The sequence below is a fragment of the Elephas maximus genome, chromosome 11, assembly GCF_024166365.1.
Source record: "Elephas maximus indicus isolate mEleMax1 chromosome 11, mEleMax1 primary haplotype, whole genome shotgun sequence".
NCBI lineage: Eukaryota > Metazoa > Chordata > Mammalia > Proboscidea > Elephantidae > Elephas > Elephas maximus.
In genome coordinates this window covers 100,566,643-100,589,092 of record NC_064829.1, presented here as the reverse complement: position 1 = coordinate 100,589,092, position 22,450 = coordinate 100,566,643, and the positions used below count along the sequence as shown (strand labels likewise).

The 22,450-nt window shown below is 40.3% G+C and overlaps 1 protein-coding gene across 1 annotated transcript in view; it reads right to left on the bottom strand.

Moving 5' to 3' along the window:
* The window catches only part of LOC126085383 (caspase recruitment domain-containing protein 8-like), a 73,037-nt gene that overhangs the window by 41,458 nt on the left and 9,129 nt on the right, over window positions 1-22,450 (bottom strand). Inside the window, 2 exon segments of the mRNA XM_049900707.1 lie at window positions 5,731-5,862; window positions 18,393-18,530. Coding sequence (XP_049756664.1) covers window positions 5,731-5,862; window positions 18,393-18,530 — 270 coding nt within the window.

The following is a 22,450-nucleotide window of genomic DNA, read 5'->3' as shown; positions in this document are numbered from 1 at the left end:
AGACTGCCTCTTGATCTATGTACAGGTTCCTCCTGAGCACAATTAAGTGTTCTGGAGAGACAACTAAAAATACAAATACCATATGATCCAGAAATTCCACTCCTAGGAATACATCCTAGAGAAATAAGAGCCGTCACATGAACAGACATATGCACACCGATGTTCATTGCAGATTGTTCACTATAGCAAAAAGATGAAAACAACCTAGAGGCCCTTCAACAGATGGATGGGTAAACAAACTGTGGTACATATGTACAATGGAGTATTATGCAATGATAAAGAGCAATGATAAATCTGTGAAACATCTCATAACATGGATGAACCTGGAGGGCATTTTGCTGAGTGAAACAAGTCAATCACAAAAGGATTGTATGAGACCACTACTGTAAAAACCCATGAAAAGGTTTACCTACAAAAAGACCCAGTCTTTGATGGTTACAACAGAGGGGAGGGGTGGGGATGGAAGAACGCTTAATAGACAATAGAAACCAAACTCCCACTGCCCTCGAGTCGATTTCGACTCATAGTGACCCTATAGGACAGAGTAGAACTGCCCAATAGAGTTTCCAAGAAGCACTTAGTGGATTCGAGCTGCCGGCCTCTTGGTAACCAGCTGTGGCACTTAACCACTATGACACCGGGGTTTCCTCATAGACAGTAGGTAAGTGGAAACTTTGGTGAAGGCTAAGCCAGTACACAATACTGGGAAAACCAGCACAACCTGTAAAAGGCAAGGTCATACTAGCTCCATATACACATCCAAACTCCCTGAGGGAATGAATTGCTGGGCTGAGGACTGTGGGGACCATGATCTAAGGGAACATCTAGCTCAATTGGTATAACATAGTTTATAAAGCATATGTTCTACATTATACTTTGGTGAGTAGCACCTGGGGTCTTAAAAGCCTGTAAGTGGAAATCAATAACAGGAAAAGAAATCAAACACTTGGAAACTGAACAATACCCTGCTCAAAAAAGACTGGATCATAGAAGACATTAAGGATGGAATAAAGAAATTTAGAGAATCCAATGAGAATGAAAACACTTCCTATCAGAACCTTTGGGACACAGCAAAAGCAGTGCTCAAAGGCCAATTTATATCAATAAATGCACACATCCACAAAGAAGAAAGGGCCAAAATCAAAGAATTATCCCTACAACTGGAACAAATAGAAAGAGAGCAACAAAAGAAACCCACAGGCACCAGAAGAAAACAAATCATAAAAATTAGAGCTGAACTAAATGAAATAGAAAACAGAAAAACAATTGAAAGAATTAACAAGACCAAAAGCAGGTTTTTTGAAAAAATCAACAAAATTGATAAGCCACTGGCCAAACTGACAAAAGAAAAACAGGAGAGGAAGCAAATAACCTGAATAAGAATTGAGATGGGTGATATTACAACAGACCCAACTGAAATTAAAAGAATCATATCAGATTACTATGAAAAACTATACTCAAATTTGAAAGCCTAGAAAATAGATGAATTCCTAGAAACACACTACCTACCTAAACTAACACAAACAGAGGAGGAACAACTAAATAGTCCCATAACAAAAGAAGAGATTGAAAAGGTAATAAAAAAACTCCCCCCCCCCCCCAAAAAAGCCCTGGTCCCAACGGCTTCTACCAAACTTTCAGAGAAGAGTTAACGCCACTATTACTAAAGGTATTTCAGAGCATAGAAAAGGGTGCAATAGTACCAAACTCATTCTATGAAGCCAGCATATCCGTGATATCAAAACCAGGTAAAGACACCACAAGAAAAGAAAATTATAGACCTATATCCCTCATGAACTTAGATGCAAAAATCCTCAACAAAATTCTAACCAATAGAATTCAACAATATATCAAAAAAATAATTCACCATGACCAAGTGGTATTCATACCAGGTATGCAGAGATGGTTCAACATTAGAAAAACAATTAATGTAATCCACCACATATATAAAACAAAAGACAAGAATCACATGATTTTATCAATTGATGCAGAAAAGACATTTGACAAAGTTGAACACTCATTCATGATGATAAAAAAAAAAAAAAAACTATCAGCAAAATAGGAATAGAAGGAAAATTCCTCAACATAATAGAGGGCATTAACACAAAGCCAACAGCCAACATCACCCTAAATGGAGAGAGCCTGAAAACATTCCCACTGAGATCGGGAGCCAGACAAGGATGCCCTTTATCACCATTCTTATTCAACATTGTGCTGGAAGTCCTAGCCAGAGCAATTAGGCTAGATAAAGAAATAAAGGGCATCCGGATTGGCAAGGAAGAGGTAAAAGTATCTCTATTTGCAGACGACATGATCTTATACACAGGAATCCTAAGGAATTCATTCTAAGGATCTCATTCTAAGGAATCCTCCAGAAAACTACTGAAACTAATAGAAGAGTTGAGCAGAGTATCAGGATACAAGATAAACATACAAATATCCGTTGGATTCCTCTACATCAACAAAAAGAACATCGAAGAGGAAATCACCAAGTCAATGCCATTCACAGCAGCCCCCAAGAAGATAAAATACTCAGGAATAAATCTTACCAGGGATGTAAAAGACTTATATGAAGAAAACTACAGTACACTTCTGTAAGAAACCAAAAGAGACTTACATAAGTGGAAGAACATACCTTGGTCGTGGATAGGAAGACTTAACATTATAAAAATGTCTGTTCTACCAAAAGCGATCTATACATTTAATGCAATTCCGATCCAAATCCCAAGGACATTCCTTAATGAGATGGAGAAACAAATCACCAACTTCATATGAAAGGGAAAGAGGCCCCAGATAAATAAGGCATTACTGAAAAAGAAGAACAAAGTGGGAGGCCTTACTTTACCTGATTTTAGAACCTATTATACCACTACAGTATTCAAAACAGCCTGGTACTGGTACAACAACAGATACATGGACCAGTGGAACAGAATTGAGAATTCAGACATAAATCCATCCATATATGAGCAGTTGATATTTGACAAAGTCCTCAAAACAGGGAAATGGGGGAAAGACAGTCTTTTTAACAAATGGTGCTGGCATCACTGGATATCCATCTGCAAAAAAATGAAACAAGACCCATACCTCACTCCATGCACAAAAACAAGCTCAAAATGGATCAAAGACCTAAATATAAAATCTAAAACAATAAAGATCCTGGAAGAAAAAATAGGGACAACGTTAGGAGCCCTAATACATGGCATAAACAGTATAGGAAACATTATAAAGAATGTAGAAGAAAAACTGGGTAACTGGGAGCTGCTAAAAATCAAACACCTATGCTCATCCAAAGACTTCACCAAAAGAGTAAAAAGACTACCTACAGACTGGGAGAAAGTTTCTAGCTATGACATTTCTGATCAGTGCCTGATCTCTAAAATTTACATAATACTGCAAAAACTCAACTGCAAAAAGACAAATAACCCAATTAATGGGCAAAAGATATGAATAGACACTTCACTAAAGAAGACATTCAGGTAGCTAACAGACATATGAGGAAATGTTCACGATGATTAGCCGTTAGAGAAATGCAGATGAAAACTACAAAGAGATTTCATCTCTCTCCAACAAGGCTGGCATTAATCCAAAAAACACACAATAATAAATGTTGGAGAGCTGTGGAGAGATTGGAACACTTATACACTGCTGGTGGGAATGTCAAATGGTACAACCACTTTGGAAATCGATTTGGCGCTTCCTTAAAAAGCTAGAAATAAAACTACCACACGATCCAGCAATCCCACTCCTTGGAATATATGCTAGAGAAATAAGAGCCTTACACGAACAGATATGTGCACACCCATATTTATTGCAGCTCTGTTTACAATAGCAAAAAGATGGAAGGAACCATGGTGCCCACCAACAGATGAATGGATAAATAAATGGTGGTATATTCACACAATGGAATACTATGCATCGATAAAGAACAGTGAGGTATCTGTGAAACATTTCATAACATGGAGGAACCTGGAAGGCATTATGCTGTGTGAAATTAGTCAGTTGCAAAAGGACAAATATTGCATAAGACCACTATTATAAGAACTTGAGAAATAGTCTAAACTGAGAAGAAAACATTCTTTTGTGGTTATGAGAGGGGGAGGGAGGGAGGGTAGGAGAGGGGCATTAACTAATTAGATAGTAGATAAGAACTACTTTAGGTGAACAGAAAGACAGCACACAATACAGGAAAGGTCAGCACAATTGGACTAAACCAAAAGCAAAGAAGTTTCCTGAATAAACTGAATGCTTCGAAGGCCAGCATAGCAGGGGCAGGGGTCTGGGGACCATGGTTTCAGGGGACATCTAAGTCAATTGGCATAATAAAATCTATTAACAAAACATTCTGCATCCCACTTTGAAGAGTGGCGTCTGGGCTCTTAAACGCTAGCAAGCAGCCATCTAAGATGTATCAGTTGGTCTCAACCCACCTGGATCAAAGGAGAATGAAGAACACCAAGGACACAAGACGATTACGAGCCCAAGAGACAGAAAGGGCCACATGAACCAGCGACTACTTCATCCTGAGACCAGAAGAACTAGATGGTGCCCAGCTACAACCGATGACTGCCCTGACAGGGAACACAACAGAGAACCCCTGAGGGAGCGGGACAGCAGTGGGATGCAGACCCCAAATTCTCATAAGACCAGACTTAATGGTCTGACTGAGACTAGAAGGACCCCGGTAGTCATGGCCTCCAGACCTTCTGTTGTCCCAGGACAGGAACCATTCCCAAAGCCACTCTTCAGACATGGATTGGACTGGACAATGGGTTGGAGAGGGATGCTGGAGAGGAGTGAGCTTCTTGGATCAGGTGGACACTTGAGACTATGTTGGCATCTCCTGCCTGGAGGGGAGATGAGAGAGTGGAGAGGGTTAGAAGCACGAAAAGAAAGAGTGGAGGGGAGAGAGCTGGCTGTCGCATAGGTTTTTGTGTGAGAGACTGACTTTATTTGTAAGCTTTCACTTAAAGCACAATAAAAATTATTTTTAAAAAAGAGTAAAGGGACGCACCAGCCCTGGCAGGGACTGGAAGGCAGGAGGGAACAGGAAAGCTGGTAATGTGTAACTCAGGGTTGAGAAGGGAGAGTGTTGACATGTCATGTGGTTGTTAACCAGTGTCATAGAACAATGGGTATATTAACTGATGAGAAACTAGTTTGTTCTGTAAACCATCATTTAAAGTACAATAAAAAAGAAAAAAAAAAGATTTACAGCCATGGAAACCCTCTAGGGCAGTTCTATCCTAAAGGGTCACTGTGATTCGGAATTGACTGGCAACAGGTTTGGTTTTCTTATGGTTAGTGCTCATAATGAAGTTTTGTTTCATAAAAGTTCAATGTGCTTGTTGGTCTAATCTACCTTGCTGAGAATTTTAAGGAGAGAGGAGACTCTGAATTTATATTCTACCTTCATCCCTCATTGGTGCCCAAGAGAATGGGAACCCTAACCTGACTGATTGAAACTTCAGAACCTTAGTAAGATGATGTATGTGTTATATGAGCCCAAATGAATCTGCTCCTCTGCTTCTGCTTTCTGCTTTTGCACAGTGAGCTGTTCTGGGCAGAGCATGAGAATGGTCAGAGGAAAGAAATACTGGATATTTCACTCCTTTTTCTTCTTCCACGGAGAAGACTTATTCGGGGCTTCTGATTCAGACATGAAGCTCTAAGAAAGAGAGGAGCAGGGCACAAAAACCTCATTTTCACTCCACAGACTATAGTTTTCCTTACCTAGGAGTGATTCTTATAAGTGAGTTAAGCTGGTCAGAAGAGCTGGCACTGGAACTTTTACTGATCCGAAAATCAGACAAAAGTTGTGATAAGTCTTCCTGTCTGCATGCATTGGACCTCCATGGATGAACCCTGGGAAAAACACAAAGGGAGATATAATGTAAGCAGGTGGGAGGCACTGGGTGGTGGGACATTCCCTTCACTGTGATGTAGTGGAAGGGGCCTAGGTGAGTTGTCACATCTTGAGAGATGTCTTCTCTGATGCCTGTCCTATAGCAAGAGCCCATTCCTCTCTATATCTCATTGAATTTACTATACCTCTGCCTCTGCTCTTATCTCAAGAGGCATGCCTCATTCCATTCTCAATCTCTAGTGCTTGCTACAGAGCCCCTGGGTAGTACAAATGGTTATGTGCTCAGTTGCAAACTGAAAGGTTGGTGGTTCAAATTCACCCAGTGATGCCCGTCGATCTACTTTCGAAAGATCACAGCCATTGAAAGCATTATGGAGCACAGGTCTAATCTGACACACATGGGGTCGTCATGAGTTGGAAAGCTGTCTTCATGGCAAGTGGTTTTAGTTTTAATGTTTGTTTGTCAGTGTTGTTGTTGTTGCTATGTGCCATCGAGTCAGTTCTGACTCATAGCGACCCTATGTATCACAGAATGAAACACTGCCCAGTCCTGCACCATGCTCATAGTGATTGTTATGCTTGAACCCACTGTTATAGCCACTGTGTCAATCCGTCTCATTGAGGGTCTTCCTCTTTTTCAATGGCCTTGTGCTTTACCAAGCATGATGTCCTTCTCTAGGGACTGATTTCTCCTGATAACATGTCCAAAGTATGTAATACGTAGCATCGCCATCCTTGCTTCTAAGAGCATTCTGGTTGTACTTCCTCCGAGACAGATTTGTTCATTCTTTTGGCAGTCCAAGATATGTTCAGTACTTTTCGCCAAAACCACAATTCAAAGGTGTCAATTCTCTTCTGTCTTCCGTATTTATTGTCAAGCTTTCTCATGCATGCAATGGGATTGAAAATACCGTGGCTTGGGTCAGACGCACCATAGTCTTCAAGGTGATGTCTTTGCTTTTCAACATTTTTAAGAGGCCCTTTGAAGCAGATTTCCCAATGCAACGTGTCTTTTTATTTCTTTACTGCTGCTTCCATGGGTGTTGATGGTGGATCCAAGTAAAATGTCATCCTTCACAGCTTCAGGCTTTTCTCCATTTATCCTGATGTCACTTATTGGCCCAGTTGTGAGGATTTTTGTCTTCTTTATGTTGAGGTGTAATCCATACTGAAGGCTGTGGTCTTTGACCTTCATTACTAAGTACTTCAAGTCCTCTTTGCTTTCAGCAAGCGAGGTTGTGTCATCTGCATAATGCAGATTGTTAATGAGTCTTCCTCCAATCTTGATGCCCCATTCTTCTTCATGTAGTCCAGCTTCTCAGATTATTTGCTCAGCATACAGATTGAATAGGTATGGTGAAAGGATACAACCCTAATGCACTCATTTCCTGACTTTAAGCCACGCAGTATCCCCTTGTTCTGTCCAAACAACTGCCTCTTGATCTATGTACAGTTTCCTCATGAGGACGATTTAGTGCTCCAGAATTCCCATTCTTTGCAATGTTATCCATAATTTGTCATGATCCACACAGTCAAATGACTTTGCATAGTCAATAAAACAGACAAACATCCTTCTGGCATTCTCTGTTTTCAGCCAGGTTCCATGTGACATCAGCAATGATATCCCTGCATCCATGTCCTCTTCTGATTCGGGCCTGACTTTCTGGCAGTTTATTGTCAATATACCACTGTAGCTGCTTTTGAATGATCTTCAGCAAAATTTTGCTTGTGCGTGATATTAATGATGTTGTACAATAATTTCCACATTCAGTTGGATCACGTTTCTTGGGAATAGGCATACATATGGACCTCTTTCAGTTGGTTGGCCAGGTAGCTGTCTTCCAAATTTCTTGGCATAGACTAGTGAGCACTTCCAGTGCGGCATCCGTTTGTTGAAACATCTCAATTGGTGTCCTGTCAATTCCCGGAGCCTTGTTTTTCACCAACACCTTTAGTGCAGCTTAGAATTATTCCTTCAGTAACATCGATTCTTGATCATATGGTACCTCTTGAAATGGTTGAACATCAACCAATTCTTTTTGGTATAATGAGTCTATGTATTCCCTCCATCTTCTTTTGATGCTTCCTGCATCATTTAATATTTTCACTCATAGACTTCTTCACTATTGCAACTTGAGGCTTAAATTTTTTCTTCAGTTCTTTCAGCTTGAGAAATGCCGAGGCTGTTCTTCCCTTTTGGTTTTCTATCTCCAGCTCTGGAGGAACTCCCAAGGCTATAGCCACAGAACTCCCTGCTAACTCAGAACTGAAGCTACTCCCTAAGACCACCTTTCAGCCAAAGATTAGGCAGGCCTGTAAAACAACCAATTACACACGTGAAGAACATGCTTCTTAGTTCAATCAGAACAAATGGGCAACACGTGCCCAAAAAGCAAAGATGAAAATCCAGGAAAGGACAGAAAAGCTGGACAAAAGGACACAGAGAACCCCAAGTGGAAAGGGAAAGGGAGAGAGTGCTGACACATCGTGGTGATTGCAACCAATGTCACAAAAAATTTTGTGTATAAATATTTTAAGAAGAAATTAATTTGTGTTGTAACTTTCACCTAAAACACAATAAAGTTTTTTAAAAAGATCAAAAAATCATTCACAAAAAGCTATAACTATTTTACACAATTGAAACATAATTAATGTATAGAAAGTGACAAATATTCCCTCGATAAAATATGTCCATCAGGCCAAAGATGGAACCACGTTTCATGTGGAAACTATGGAATGATCCCACTAAAGTCCAGAAAATGGGAACACTGTTTTTATTAAAATATTGAAAGCATTCATCAATACCACTGGAAAAGACTAATGAATTAGAAGTAAGATTATTAAAAGGGAAAAGATTAAAGAATAAGTAATTGCGAATGATTCCATAAACAAGCCCAACAAATTATCTGAAAATGACTATAAGATTAATAAATTCAGTAAGTTAGGGGGATAAATAAGGAGCTCTGATGGAATAGTGGTTAAAGTGCTAGGCTGTTAACCAAAAGTTCTGCGATTCTAACCCACCAGCCACTCAGCAGGAGAAAGATGTGCCAGTCTCCTTCCAAAAAGATTTATAGCCTTGGAAACCCCATGAAGCAATTCTACTCTGTCCTATAGGGTCACTATGAGTTGGAATCGACTCCGCAGCAATGATTTTTCCGTTTGTTTCTTTGTCTTTGTTTTCATTTTTACGAGTTAGGGCCCTGGTAGAACAGTGGTTAAGTGCTCAGCTCCTAACCAAAACGTTGGCAGTTCGAACCCATAAGTCGCTCCCTGGGAGAAAAATGTGTCAGTCTGCTTCCATCAAGATTTACAGCCACCCACCGATGAATAAAACAGGAAATAACAAAGGTTGGAGAGGCTGCGGGGAGATCGGAACTCTTACACACTGTCGGTGGAAATGCAAAATGATACAACCATTTTGGAAAATGATATGGCGCTTCCTTAGAAAGCTAGAAATACAAATACCATGTGATCCAGAAATTCCACTCCTAGGAATATATCCTAGAGAAATAAGAGCTGTCACAAGAACAGACATGCACACCCATGTTCATTGCAGCATTGTTCACAATAGCAAAAAGATGAAAGCAACCTAGAGGCCCTTCAACAGATGAATGGATAAACAAACTGTGATACATACCCACAATGGAGTATTATGCAACAATAAAGAGCAATGATGAATCTGTAAAACATCTCATAACACGGATGAATTTGGAGGGCATTACGCTGAGTGAAACAAGTCAATCACAAAAGGATAAATACTGTACAAGACCACTACTGTAAAAAAACCATGAAAAGGTTTACATACAAAAAGATGCAATTTTTCATGGTTATGAGGGAGGGGAGGGGTGGGGATAGAAGAACACTTAACAGACAATAGATAAGTGGAAACTTCGGTGAAGGGTAAGACAGTATACAATGCTGGGGAAACCAGCACAACCTGTAAAAGGCAAGGTCATATTAGCTCCATAGACACATCCAAACTCCCTGAGGGACCGAATTGCTGGGCTGAGGACTGCGGGGACCGTGATCTAAGGGAACATCTAGCTCAATCGGCATAACATAGTTTATAAAGAATATGTTCTACACTCTACTTTCATGAGTAGCGTCTGGGGTCTTAAAAGCCTGTGAGCAGCCATCTAGGATACTCTACTGGTCTCACCCCTTTGGGAGCAAGGAATAATGAAGAAAACTAAAGATACAAGGGAAACATTAGTCCAAAGACTAATGGACTACAGCCTCCACCAGACTGAGTCTAGTACAAAGACATGGTGCCCAGCTACCACCACTGACTGCTCTGACAGGGGCCACAATAGTGGGTCCCGGACAGAGCTGGAGAAAAATGCAGAGCAAAATTCTAACTCAAAAAGAAAGACCAGGGGAGCCAAGATGGCGGAAAAGACAGACACTTCCAGCAAGCCCTCTTTTCAACAAAGACTCGAAAAAAAACAAGTGAAACGAGTATATTTATGACAAGCTAGGAGCCCTGAGCATCAAAGGCAAGCTTAGAAAACAAACTGAGGGCAGAAATGGAGAGAAGTTACCAGACCTGAAACACGGGGAGCCCCCAGGCACCATTCCCAGAGTGTCAGTGGTGGGCTGGTACTAGTGTTCGGCCACAGTTTCCTCAGGGAGAAGCAGCCAACCACGCAGCCTACTCACACCTCTGGAACCAAAGAAGAACGGAGCACTCCCCAAAAGCTAAGTAATTGGGTATATTTTATCGTGCCCTCCCCACCCCCAAGCCGGCTTCAGCGGCTGAATTCCCCGGGCCTGAGAAAGCCCCTGTTGAGTGCCTAGACCCATCCTCCCAGCCTTGGAGAAGGAAAAAATTTGCAATTGGGGGAATAGATAATTTGCCAGCTCCACTAACCAGGAGAGCTCAGGACAGAAGTGGCTCCTGTCCAGGCAAAAACGGTCTGTACACTTTGAGTACCTTTTCCCCCCACGTGGACCTGCGTGGGCCTATTTCAGGAGAATAGGCCCTTGTTGGCAGACTCCAACCATTTCAGCTGTGTGCAGGAGAGCTGGGTGTTTGATGTTTCACACTGCTTTCCCTATTAAACAGGGTCCTTACCTACCCACATCAAGGGCCTAAGGACTGGTAGCTCCACTCAGGTCACCGAGTCACCTGAGACAAGGGTCCAAGGATAACTGGTACCTCCCAGTTCTTACAACCAAAAACATTGGGTTCCCGTGGTCCATCTGCAGAACCCACCCACATGTATGCTGTAGGGATCAGGGACAGGCTTTCCGCAGAGACATGTAGGGGAAGATTCTTGTCCCCCTGCCTTGTTCAGAGTGTGACCTCCTGCTGCAATCAGATACCCCTATATTTGCCAATCAACCCTGCCCCTCTAAGACTATAGGACAGAGCCTGTACCACATACTTGATGATCAGCTACCTGGACACTTGAGCTGGATTCATATGAGAGAAGTGAATGAACTCCTAGACTAATATAATTGATAACAGCTCTAGTCATCTGGGGACAGGACGTCAGAGCTCCAAAGGCAAAAATAATCAAGCTAGCTCACTCAAGCAACCCATTTGGGCATATCAAAAAAAAAAGCAAAAAGCTACAACACAGTAAGCAAACATAAAATAAACTAATACAATAGCTTATAGAGGGCTTGGAGACAAGAGTCAATATCAAGTCACATGAAGAAACAGACCATGATTGCCTCAACAATCTCTCAAAACAAAGAATCCAGGGATCTTCTAGATGAAAATGCATTCCTGGAATTACCAGAGGCAGAATACAAAAGATTAATATACAGAACCCTTCAAGACATTGGGAAGGCAATGTGGCAACACACAGAAAAAGGCAAGGAACACACAGATAAAACAATTGAAGAAATTAAAAAGATTGTTCAGGAACATAATGAAAAATTTAAGAAGCTGGAAAAATCCATAGCAATCAGAAATTCAGAAGATTAACAATAAAATTACAGAAGTAGACAACTCAATAGAAAAAGGAGCAGAAATGAGCAAGTGGAAGGCAAAATTTCTGAACTTGAAGATAAAGCATTTGGCACTAATATATCTGAAGAAAAATCAGATAAAAGAGTTAAAAAAAATGAAGAAACCTTAAGAATCATGTGGGACTCTACCAAGAGAAATAACTTATGAGTGATTGGAGTAACAGAACAAGGAGGGATAACAGAAAATAAAGAGAGAATTGTTGATTTGTTGGCAGAAAACTTCCCTGATGTCATGAAAGATGAGAAGATATCTATCCAAGATGCTCATTGAACTCCACATAGCTGTTAAAGAAAGTCACCAAGACATACTTTAATCAAACTTGCCAAAACCAAGGATAAAAAGAGAATTTTAAGAGCAGCTAGGGGTAAACGAAAAGTCACCTACAAAGGAGAGCCAATGAGAATAAGCTTGGACTACTCAGCAGAAACCATGCAGGCAAGAAGGCAATGAGATGACTTATTTTAAAAACTGAAGGAAAAAAATTGCCAGCCAAGAATCATATATCCAGCAAAACTGTCTCTTAAATATGCAGATGAAATTAGGACATTTCCAGATAAACAGAAGTTCAGGGAATTCATAAAAACAAAACCAAAACTACAAGAAATACTAAAGGGAGTTCTTTGGTTAGAAAATCAATAATATCAGGTATCAACCCAAGCCTAGCACACTGGGCAGAGCAATCAGAAGCCATCCCAGACAGGGAAATCAAAAAAACAAAGCAAGATTCTTACAAAGCTCAAACCAGGGTAACAGCAATGTTATTATATAAAAGAAGACAATGTTAAAACAACAAGAGGGACTAAGAAATGTAATCATACACCTTCCATATGGAGAGGAAAATACGGTGATACAAACAAATGAAAGTTAGGTTTAAATTTAGAAAAATAGGAGTAAATAATAAGGTAACCACAAAGGAGACAAACTAACCTACACATCAAAAAAAAAAAAAAATACAAGGGAAAAGTAGAGACTCAGCAGAAACAAAATCAACAACAACAAGTATGAGGAAAGGACAATATATAAAGATAATCTACTTAGCACATAAAATTAAGTGGGAAAAAGAAACTGTCAACAACACACAAAAAAAGACATCAAAATGATAGCACTAAATTCATACCTATCCATAATTATCCTGAATCTAAATGGACTAAATGCACCAATAAAGAGACAGAGAGTGGCAGAATGGATTAAAACACAAGATCCATCTATGTGCTGCCTACAAGATACACACCTTAGGCTTAGAGACACAAACAAACTAAAACTCAAAGGATAGAAAAAAATATATCAAGCAGACAAAATCAAAAAAGAGCAGGACTGGCAATATTAATTTCTGACAAAATAGACTTTAAAGTTAAATCCACCAGAAAGGATAAGGAAGGACACTATATAATGATTAAAGGGACACCAAGAAGATATAACCATATTAAATATTTATGCACCCAATGTCAGGGCTGCAAGATACATAAAACAAACTCTATCAGCATTGAAAAGTGAGATAGACAGCCCCACAAAAATAGTAGGAGACTTCAACACACCACTTTCGGTGAAGGACAGGGCGTCCAGAAAGAAGCTCAATAAAGACACGGAAGATCTAAATGCCACAATCAACCAACTTGACTTCATAGACATATACAGAACATTTCACCCAACAGCAACCAAGTATACTTTCTTTTCTAGTGCACATGGAACATTCCCTAGAATAGACCACATATTAGGTCATAAAGCAAGCCTTAGCAGAATCCAAAACACTGAAATATTACAAAGCATCTTCTCTGACCATAAGGCCATAAAAGTGGAAATCAATAAAAGGAAAAGCAGGGAAAAGAAATTAAACACTTGGAAACTGAACAATACCCTGCTCAGAAAAGACTGGATTATAGAAGACATTAAGGGTGGAATAAAGAAATCCACAGAATCCAAAGAGAATGAAAACACTTCCTATCAGAACCTTTGGGACACAGCGAAAGCAGTGCTCAGAGGTCAATTTATATCAATAAATACACACATCCACAAAGAATAAAGGGCTAAAATCAAAGAATTATCCCTACAACTTGAACAAATAGAAAGAGAGCAACAAAAGAAACCCTTAGGTACCGGAAGAAAACAAATCATAAAAATTAGAGCTGAAATAAAAAACAGAAAAACAACTGAAAGAACTAACAAGACCAAATGTGGTTCTTTGAAAAAATCAACAAAACTGATAAGCCACTGGCCAAACTGACAAAAGAAAAACAGGAGAGGAAGCAAATAACCTGAATAAGAAATGAGATGGGCAATATTACAACAGACCTAACTGAAATTAAAAGAATCGTATCAGATTACTATGAAAAACTATACTCAAATTTGAAAACCTAGAAGAAATGGATGAATTCCTACAAACACACTACCTACCTAAAGTAACACAAACAGAGGTAGAACAACTAAATAGACCCATAACAAAAGAAGAGATTGAAAAAGTAATCAAAAAACTCCTCCCCCCTAAAAAAAAGCTGTGGTCCAGACAGCTTCACTGCAGAGTTCTACCGAACTTTCAGACAAGAGTTAACACCACTACTACTAAAGGTATTTCAGAGCATAGAAAAGGGTGCAATACTACCAAACTCATTCTATGAAGCCAGCATATCCCTGATACCAAAACCAGGTAGAGACACCACAAGAAAAGAAAATTATAGACCTATATCCCTCATGAACTTAGATGCAAAAATCCTCAACAAAATTCTAGCCAATAGAATTCAACAATACATCAAAAAAATAATTCACCATGACCAAGTGGTATTCACACCGGGTATGCAGGGATGGTTCAGCATTAGAAAAACAATTAATGTAATCCATCACATAAATAAAACAGAAGACAAGAATCACATGATTTTATCAATTGATGCAGAAAAGGCATTTGACAAAGTTGAACACTCATTCATGATTAAAAAAAAAAAACTATCAGCAAAATAGGAATAGAAGGAAAATTCCTCAACATAATAAAGGGCATTTATACAAAGCCAACAGCCAACATCTCCCTAAATGGAGAGAGCCTGAAAGCATTCCCACTGTGGTCGGGAACCAGGCAAGAATGCCCTTTATCACCGCTCTTATTCAACATTGTGCTGGAAGTCCTAGCCAGAGCAATTAGGCTAGGTAGAGAAATAAAGGGCATCCAGATTGGCAAAGACGAAGTAAAATTATCTCTATTTGAGATGACACAGAAAACCCTAAGGAATCCTCCAGAAAACTACTGAAACAAATAGAAGAATACAGCATATTATTGGGATACAAGATAAACATACAAAACTCAGCTGGATTCCTCTACGCCAACAAAAAGAACATCGAAGAGGAAATCCCCAAATCAATACCATTTACAGTAGCCCCCAAGAAGATAAAATACCTAGGAATAAATCTTACCAGAGATGTAAAAGACTTATACAAAGAAAACTTCAATACGCTTCTGCAAGAAACCAAAAGAGACCTACATAAGTAGAAAAACATACCTTGCTCATGCAGAGAAAGACTTAACATTATAAGAACGTCTATTCTACCAAAAGCGATCTATACATTTAATGCAATTCCGATCCAAATTCCAACAACATTCTTTAATGAGATTGAGAAACAAATAACCAACTTCATATGAAAGGGAAAGAGGCCCTGGATAAGTGAAACATTACTGAAAAAGAAGAACAAAGTTGGAGGGTTCACTCTACCTGATTTTAGAACCTATTATACCTCCACAGTAGTCAAAACACCCTGGTATTGGTACAACAGATACATGGACCAGTGGAACGGAACTGAGAATCCAGACATAAACCCATCCACATATGAGCAGTTGATATTTGACAAAGGCCCCAAAACAATTAAAAGGGGGAAAGACACTCTTTTTAACAAATGGTGCTGGCATCACTGGATATCCATCTGCAAAAAAATGAAACAAGACCCATACCTCATTCCATGCACAAAAACGAGCTCAAAACGGATCAAACACCTAAATATAAAATCTAAAACGATAAAGATCATGGAAGAAAAAATAGGGACAACGTTAGGAGCCCTAATACATGGCATAAACAGTATACAAAACATTATTAAAAATGCAGAAGAGAAACTAGATAACTGGGAGCTGCTAAAAATCAAACACCTATGCTCATCCAAAGACTTCACCAAAAGAGTAAAAAGACTACCTACAGACTGGGAAGAAGTCTTTAGCTATGACATTTCTGATCAGCACCTGATCTCTAAAATCTACATCATACTGCAAAAACTCAACTACAAATAACCCAATTAAAAAATGGGCAAAAGATATGAATAGACACTTTACTAAAGAAGACATTCAGGTAACTAACAGATACATGAGGAAATGCTCACAATCATTACTAGCCATTACCCAGAAAACCCAGGGCCGTCGAGTCGATTCCAACTCACAGCGACCCTATAGGACAGAGTAGAACTGTCCCATAGAGTTTCCAAGGAGCGCCTGGAGGATTTGAACTGCCGACCCTTTGGTTAGTAGCTGTAGCACTTAACCACTAGTAATGCAAATCAGAACTACAGTGAGATTCCATCTCACTCCAACAAGGCTGGCATTAATCCAAAAAACACAAAATAATAAATATTGGAGAGGCTGTGGAGAGATTAGAACACTTATACACTGCTGGTGGGAATGTAAAATGGTACAACCACTTTGAAAATCAATTTGGCACTTCCTTAAAAAGCTAGGAATAGAATACGATCCAGCAATCCAACTCCTTAGAATATATCCTAGAGAAATAAGAGGCTTACACAAACAGATATGTGCACACCCATGTTTATTGCAGCACTGTTTACAATAGCAAAAAGATGGAAGCAACCAAGGTGCCCATCAACGGATGAATGGATAAACTAGGGTATATTCACACAATGGAATACTACATATCGATAAAGAACAGTGAGGAATCCATGAAACATTTCATAACATGGAGGAATCTGGAACGCATTATGCTCAGTGAAATGAGTCAGTTGCAAAAGGACAGATATTGTATAAGACCACTATTATAAGAACTTGAGTAATAGTTTAAACTGAGAAGAAAATATTCTTTGATGATTACAATAGGAGGGAGGGAGGAAGAGTGGGAGAGGGGTATTCACTAATTAGATAGTAGATAAGAACTACTTTAGGTGACGAGAAAGACAACACGCAATACAGGCAAGGTCAGCACAACTGGACTAAACCAAAAGCAAAGAAGTTTCTTGAATAAACTGAATGCTTCAAAGGCCAGCATAGCAGGGGCAGGGGTTTGGGGACCATGGTTTCAGGGGACATCTAAGTCAACTGGCATAATAAAATCTATTAAGAAAACATTCTGCATCCACCTTGGAGAGAGGCATCTGGGGTCTTAAACGCTAGCAAGCAGCCATCTAAGAGGCATCAATTGGTCTCAACCCACCTGGATCAAAGAGAATGAAGAACACCAAAGACATAAGGCGATTATAAGCCCAAGAAACAGAAAGGGCCACATAAACCAGAAACTACATCAGCCTGAGACCAGAAGAACTAGATGGTGCCTAGCTACAACCGGTGACTGCCCTGACAGGGAACACAACAGAGAATCCCTGAGGGAGCAGGAGAGCAGTGGGATGCAGACACCAAATTCTCGTAAAAAGCCCAGACTTATGGTCTGACTGAGACTGGAAGGACCCCGGTGGTCATGACCCCCAGACCTTCCTTTGGCCCAGGGCAGGAACCATTCTCAAAGCCAACTCTTCGGACAGGGATTGGACTGGACAATGGGTTGGAGAGGGATGCTGCTGAGGAGTGAGCTTCTTGAATCAGGTGGACACTTGAGACTATGTTGGCATCTCCTCCCTGGAGGGGAGATGAGAGGGTAAAGGGGGTTAGAAGCTGGCAAATGGACACGAAAAGAGAGAGAGGAGGGGGGAGCACACTGTCTCATTAGGGGGAGAGCAATTGGGAGTATGTGGCAAGCTGTATGTAAGTTTTTGCATAAGAGACTGACTTGATTTGTAAACTTTCACTTAAAGCACAATAAAAAAAATTTTTTTAAAGATTTACAGCCATGGAAACCCTCTGGGGCAGTTCTATTCTCTCCTAAAGGGTCACTGTGATTCGGAATTGACTGGCAACAGGTTTGGTTTTCTTATGGTTAGTGCTCATAACGAAGTTTTGTTTCATAAAAGTTCAATGTGCTTGTTGGTCTAATCTACCTTGCTGAGAATTTTAAGGAGAGAGGAGACTCTGAATTTATATTCTACCTTCATCCCTCATTGGTGCCCAAGAGAATGGGGACCCTAACCTGACTGATTGAAACTCCAGAGCCTTAGTGAGATGATGTATGTGTTATATGAGCCCATATGACTCTGCTTCTGCTTCCTGCTTCTGCACGGTGAGGTGCTCTGGGCAGAGCAAGAGAATGGTCAGAGGAAAGAAATGCTGGATATTTCACTCCTTTTTCTTCTTCCACGGAGAAGACTTATTCGGGACTTCTGATTCAGACATGAAGCTCTAAGAAAGAGAGGAGCAGGGCACAAAAACCTCATTTTCATCCCACAGTCTATAGTTTCCCTTACCTAGGAGTGAATCTCATAAGTGATTCACGCTGGTCAGAAGAGCTGGCACTGGAACTTAGCCTTTTACAGACTGCAAAACCAGACGAACGTTGCAATGAGCCTTCCTGTCTGCATGCATTGGACCTCCATGGATGAACCCTGGGAAAAACACAAAGGGAGATGTAATGTGAGCAGGTGGGAGGCACTGGGTGGTGGGACATTCCCTTCACTGTGATGTAGTGGAAGGGGCCTAGGTGAGTTGTCACATCTTGAGAGATGTCTTCTCTGATGCCTGTCCTATAGCAAGAGCCCATTCCTCTCTATATCTCATTGAATTTACTATACCTCTGTCTCTGCTCTTATCTCAGGAGAAATGCCTCATTCCATTCTCAATCCCCAATGCTTGCTACAGAGCCCCTGGGTAGAACAAATGGTTATGTGCTCAACTGTAAACTGAAAGGTTGGTGGTTCAAATTCACCCAGTGATGCCTGTCAATCTATTTTCGAAAGATCACAGACATTGAAAGCCTTTTGGAGCACAGTTCTAATCTGACACACATGGGGTTGTCATGAGTTGGAGAATTTACTTCATGGGAACTGGTTTCAATTTTAACACTTGTTTGTCGTTGTCAGTTGCCCTCAAGTTGGCTCCAACTCATGGCAACCTTATGTATGACAGCCAGGTCATCCTCAAGATCTTTGGTGTGTTTGAGCCCATTGTTGCAGCCATCATGTTAATGCATCTCATGGAGGGTTTCCCTCATTTTGCTGACCGTCTACTTTACCTAACATGATGTTTGTTACGGTGCCTGTTACTTGGCAAGACTCATTCTATGCTTGTCGAAGGATGCTGCATTCTTGAAAACTGTAGGAACAGTGGCGTCACTAGGGGTGACGGGAGTGCAGACTGCAGACACTGTCAGGGGGGTGACACCAACATGACTGTCTGTGAAATTCTATGCAGTGTTTCAGAAGTAATTTATTATTTTTTATAAGAATATCCCTGCAGTTAGTTATAACAATAATATCTGTTTTAATCCCAGTTTACATGTGTCAATATACCTACAAGGCTAAAACTCTATGCTAATTTACTTTTTGATCCTTCTAACATACTCCAGTCCGAGCTGTCATAATTACCCAGTTACCATAATGCTTCGAATCACTTGGTTTCATCCACACACACTACATGTACTTTCTATTGTTTTTGTTGCTGCCGGTGTTTTTATACTAGCAGATTTTGTGAAATTATCTCATGATTTAGTTTCATGGGGGGAAGGGTGACACCAACCTTAGTGATGCCACTTATAGGAGGATAAAAAGTTCCTTACTTCCTGCATCTTCAACTAGTTCAAAAGAGTAAAGAGTATTAGTCTGTTTAAGTTAAATTGAACTAAATTTCTTAAAAACCAGTATCTCTGTTTTAGTGTTATTTTCTCATGAACTGTAAAGACCATAGGAATCCATGGTGGTGCAAGCATTTAACCTCCCTACTACTAGCTGTTCAGGCCCACCCAAAGGCACCTCAGAAGACAGGACTGGCCATCTGCTTCTGAAAGGGCACAGCCTTGAAAACCCTATGAGGCAGTTCTATCCTTCACTCATGGGGTCCTCATGAGTCAGAATGGGCTCGACAGCAACTGACAACAATAGCCCTCCTCCCCTGGTGGTGAAGAGGCTCAAGTGCTCGGCTACTAACTGAAAGTTGGTGGTTTCAATCCACCCAGAGGCAATTTGGAATCTACTTCCAGAAGCTCACAGCCTTGAAAATCCTATGGAGCAGTTCTACTCTGACATACATGGGGTAGTCCTGTGTAGGAATCAAATCTATGGCAACTAATGACAATAACATGAAGAACAAAGAGCCCTGAATTCAGTGCCTGTATTGCCCTTTCCTAGCAGTTACATTCATGACAAAATTGCTGTTTAACCTCTCGTTGTTGTTAGGTGCCGTGGAGCCATTTCTGATCCATAGTGACCCTATATACAACAGAATGAAACACTCCCAGTCCTGCGCCATTCTCACAATAGCTGTTATACTTGAACCCATTGTTGCAGCCACTGTGTCAATCCGTCTTGTTGAGAGTCTTCCTGTTTTTCACCGACCCTGTTCTTTACCAAGTATGATGTCCTTCTCCAGGGACTGATCCCTCCTGATAACATACCCAAAGTATGTGAGACATAGTCTTGCCATCTTTGGTTCTAAAGAGCATTTTGGTTGTACTTCTTCCAAGACAAATTTGTTCTTTCTTTTAGCAGTCCATAGTATATTCAATATTGTTTGCCAACACCACAATTCCTTATTCATCAGCCAGCTATGCATATGAGGCAATTGAAAACACCATGGCTTGGGTCAGGTGCACCTTAGTCTTCAAGGTGACATCTTTGCTTTTCAACACTTTAAAGAGATCTTTTGCAGCAGATTTGCCCAATGCAATGTGTCTTTTGATTTCTTGACTGCTGCTTCCATGGGCATTGATTGTGGATCCAAGGAAAAATGAAATCCTTGACAACTTCAATCTTTTCTCCATTTATCATGATGTTGCTTATTGGTCCAATTGTGAAGATTTTTGTTTTCTTTATGTTGAGGTGTAATCCATACTGAAGGCTGTGGTCTTTGATCTTCATCATTAAGTGCTTCAAGTCCTCTTCACTTTCAGCAAGCAAGGTTGTGTTATCCGCATAACGCAGGTTGTTAATGAGTCTTCCTCCAATTTTGATGCCCTGTTTTTCTTCATAGAGTCTAGCTTCTCAGATTATTTGCTCAGCACACAGATTGAATAGGTATGGTGAAAGGATACAACCTTGAGGCACACCTTTCCTAACTTTAAACTACTCAGTATCCTCTTGTTCTGTTTGAAAGACCACCTCTTGATTTATGTGCAGGTTCCTCACGAGCACAATTAAGTGTTCTGGAATTCCCATTCTTCGCAATGTTATCCATAATTTGTTATGATCCACACGGTCAAATGCCTTTGCATAGCCAGTAAAACACAGGTAAACATCTTTCTGGTATTCTCTGCTTTCAGCCAGGATCCATCTGACATCAGCAACGATATCCCTGGTTCCACATCCCCTTCTGAATCTGGCTGAATTTATGGCAGTTCCCCGTCGATATACTGCTGCAGCCACTTTTGAATGATCTTCAGCAAAATTTTACTTGTGTGTGAGGTCAATGATATTGTTCAATAATTTCCCCATTTGGTTGGATCACCTTTCTTGGGTATAGGCACAAATACGAAGGAAGAAGTCCAAGCTGCGCTAAGGGCACTGGCAAAAAACAAGGCTCCAGGAATTGATGGAATCTCAACTGAGATGTTTCGACGAATGGATGCTGCACTGGATGTGTTCACTCGTCTATGCCAAGAAATTTGGAACCTCTCTTAGTACTCAATTTTTTAATGTGCAAAACAAGGATTTTATACCATCATCGAAAAATTCTTGTGACAGTAATAATAAAAAAAAGTTAATAAAAAAAGTGTAAAATTACGTAGTATGTTGGTTTCCCAAACAAAATAACTTACCCCAATCATTCTCAATAGTCCCTAGTCTGTAGACTTCTATGCATGCCAGAGTATCTGAATTGGATACATAGAAATCTTTGGTCATGTTCATCTATTTTGGATTCCAAGTGCGTGCAAAACTGTGCGTTTATTCATCACAGAAGAGACATGAGCCTCTGGAAAGCATGTTGATGCAAAGCAGAAGCTCCATGAAGACAGCTCAGTGGCTCGGGCTACAATGTTCTGCTTGGATCTGAGATTCACGCTATGAGATTGTCAAGAGCATGCCCAAGGCCATATAATCCATACCACAGGGAACTAGCTGGAGGAACACCCCTGGACTCCCTTTTGTACTGGTGTGAATTATCATGGTCAGAATCAAGGTTATGAAACCAGTGATGAGGAGGACAGGTCTCGGAAATATACTGGGTGTCCATGGGGGGCTTTCTGTTCTGTTATATGGAAATCAAGTGAATGAATAAAAATGTAAGCAGCACCAGAAGAACTAGATCGTGCTCAGCTACCACTACCAACCGTTCTAATCTGGGCCACAATAGATTGACCCTGAGAGAATGGGAG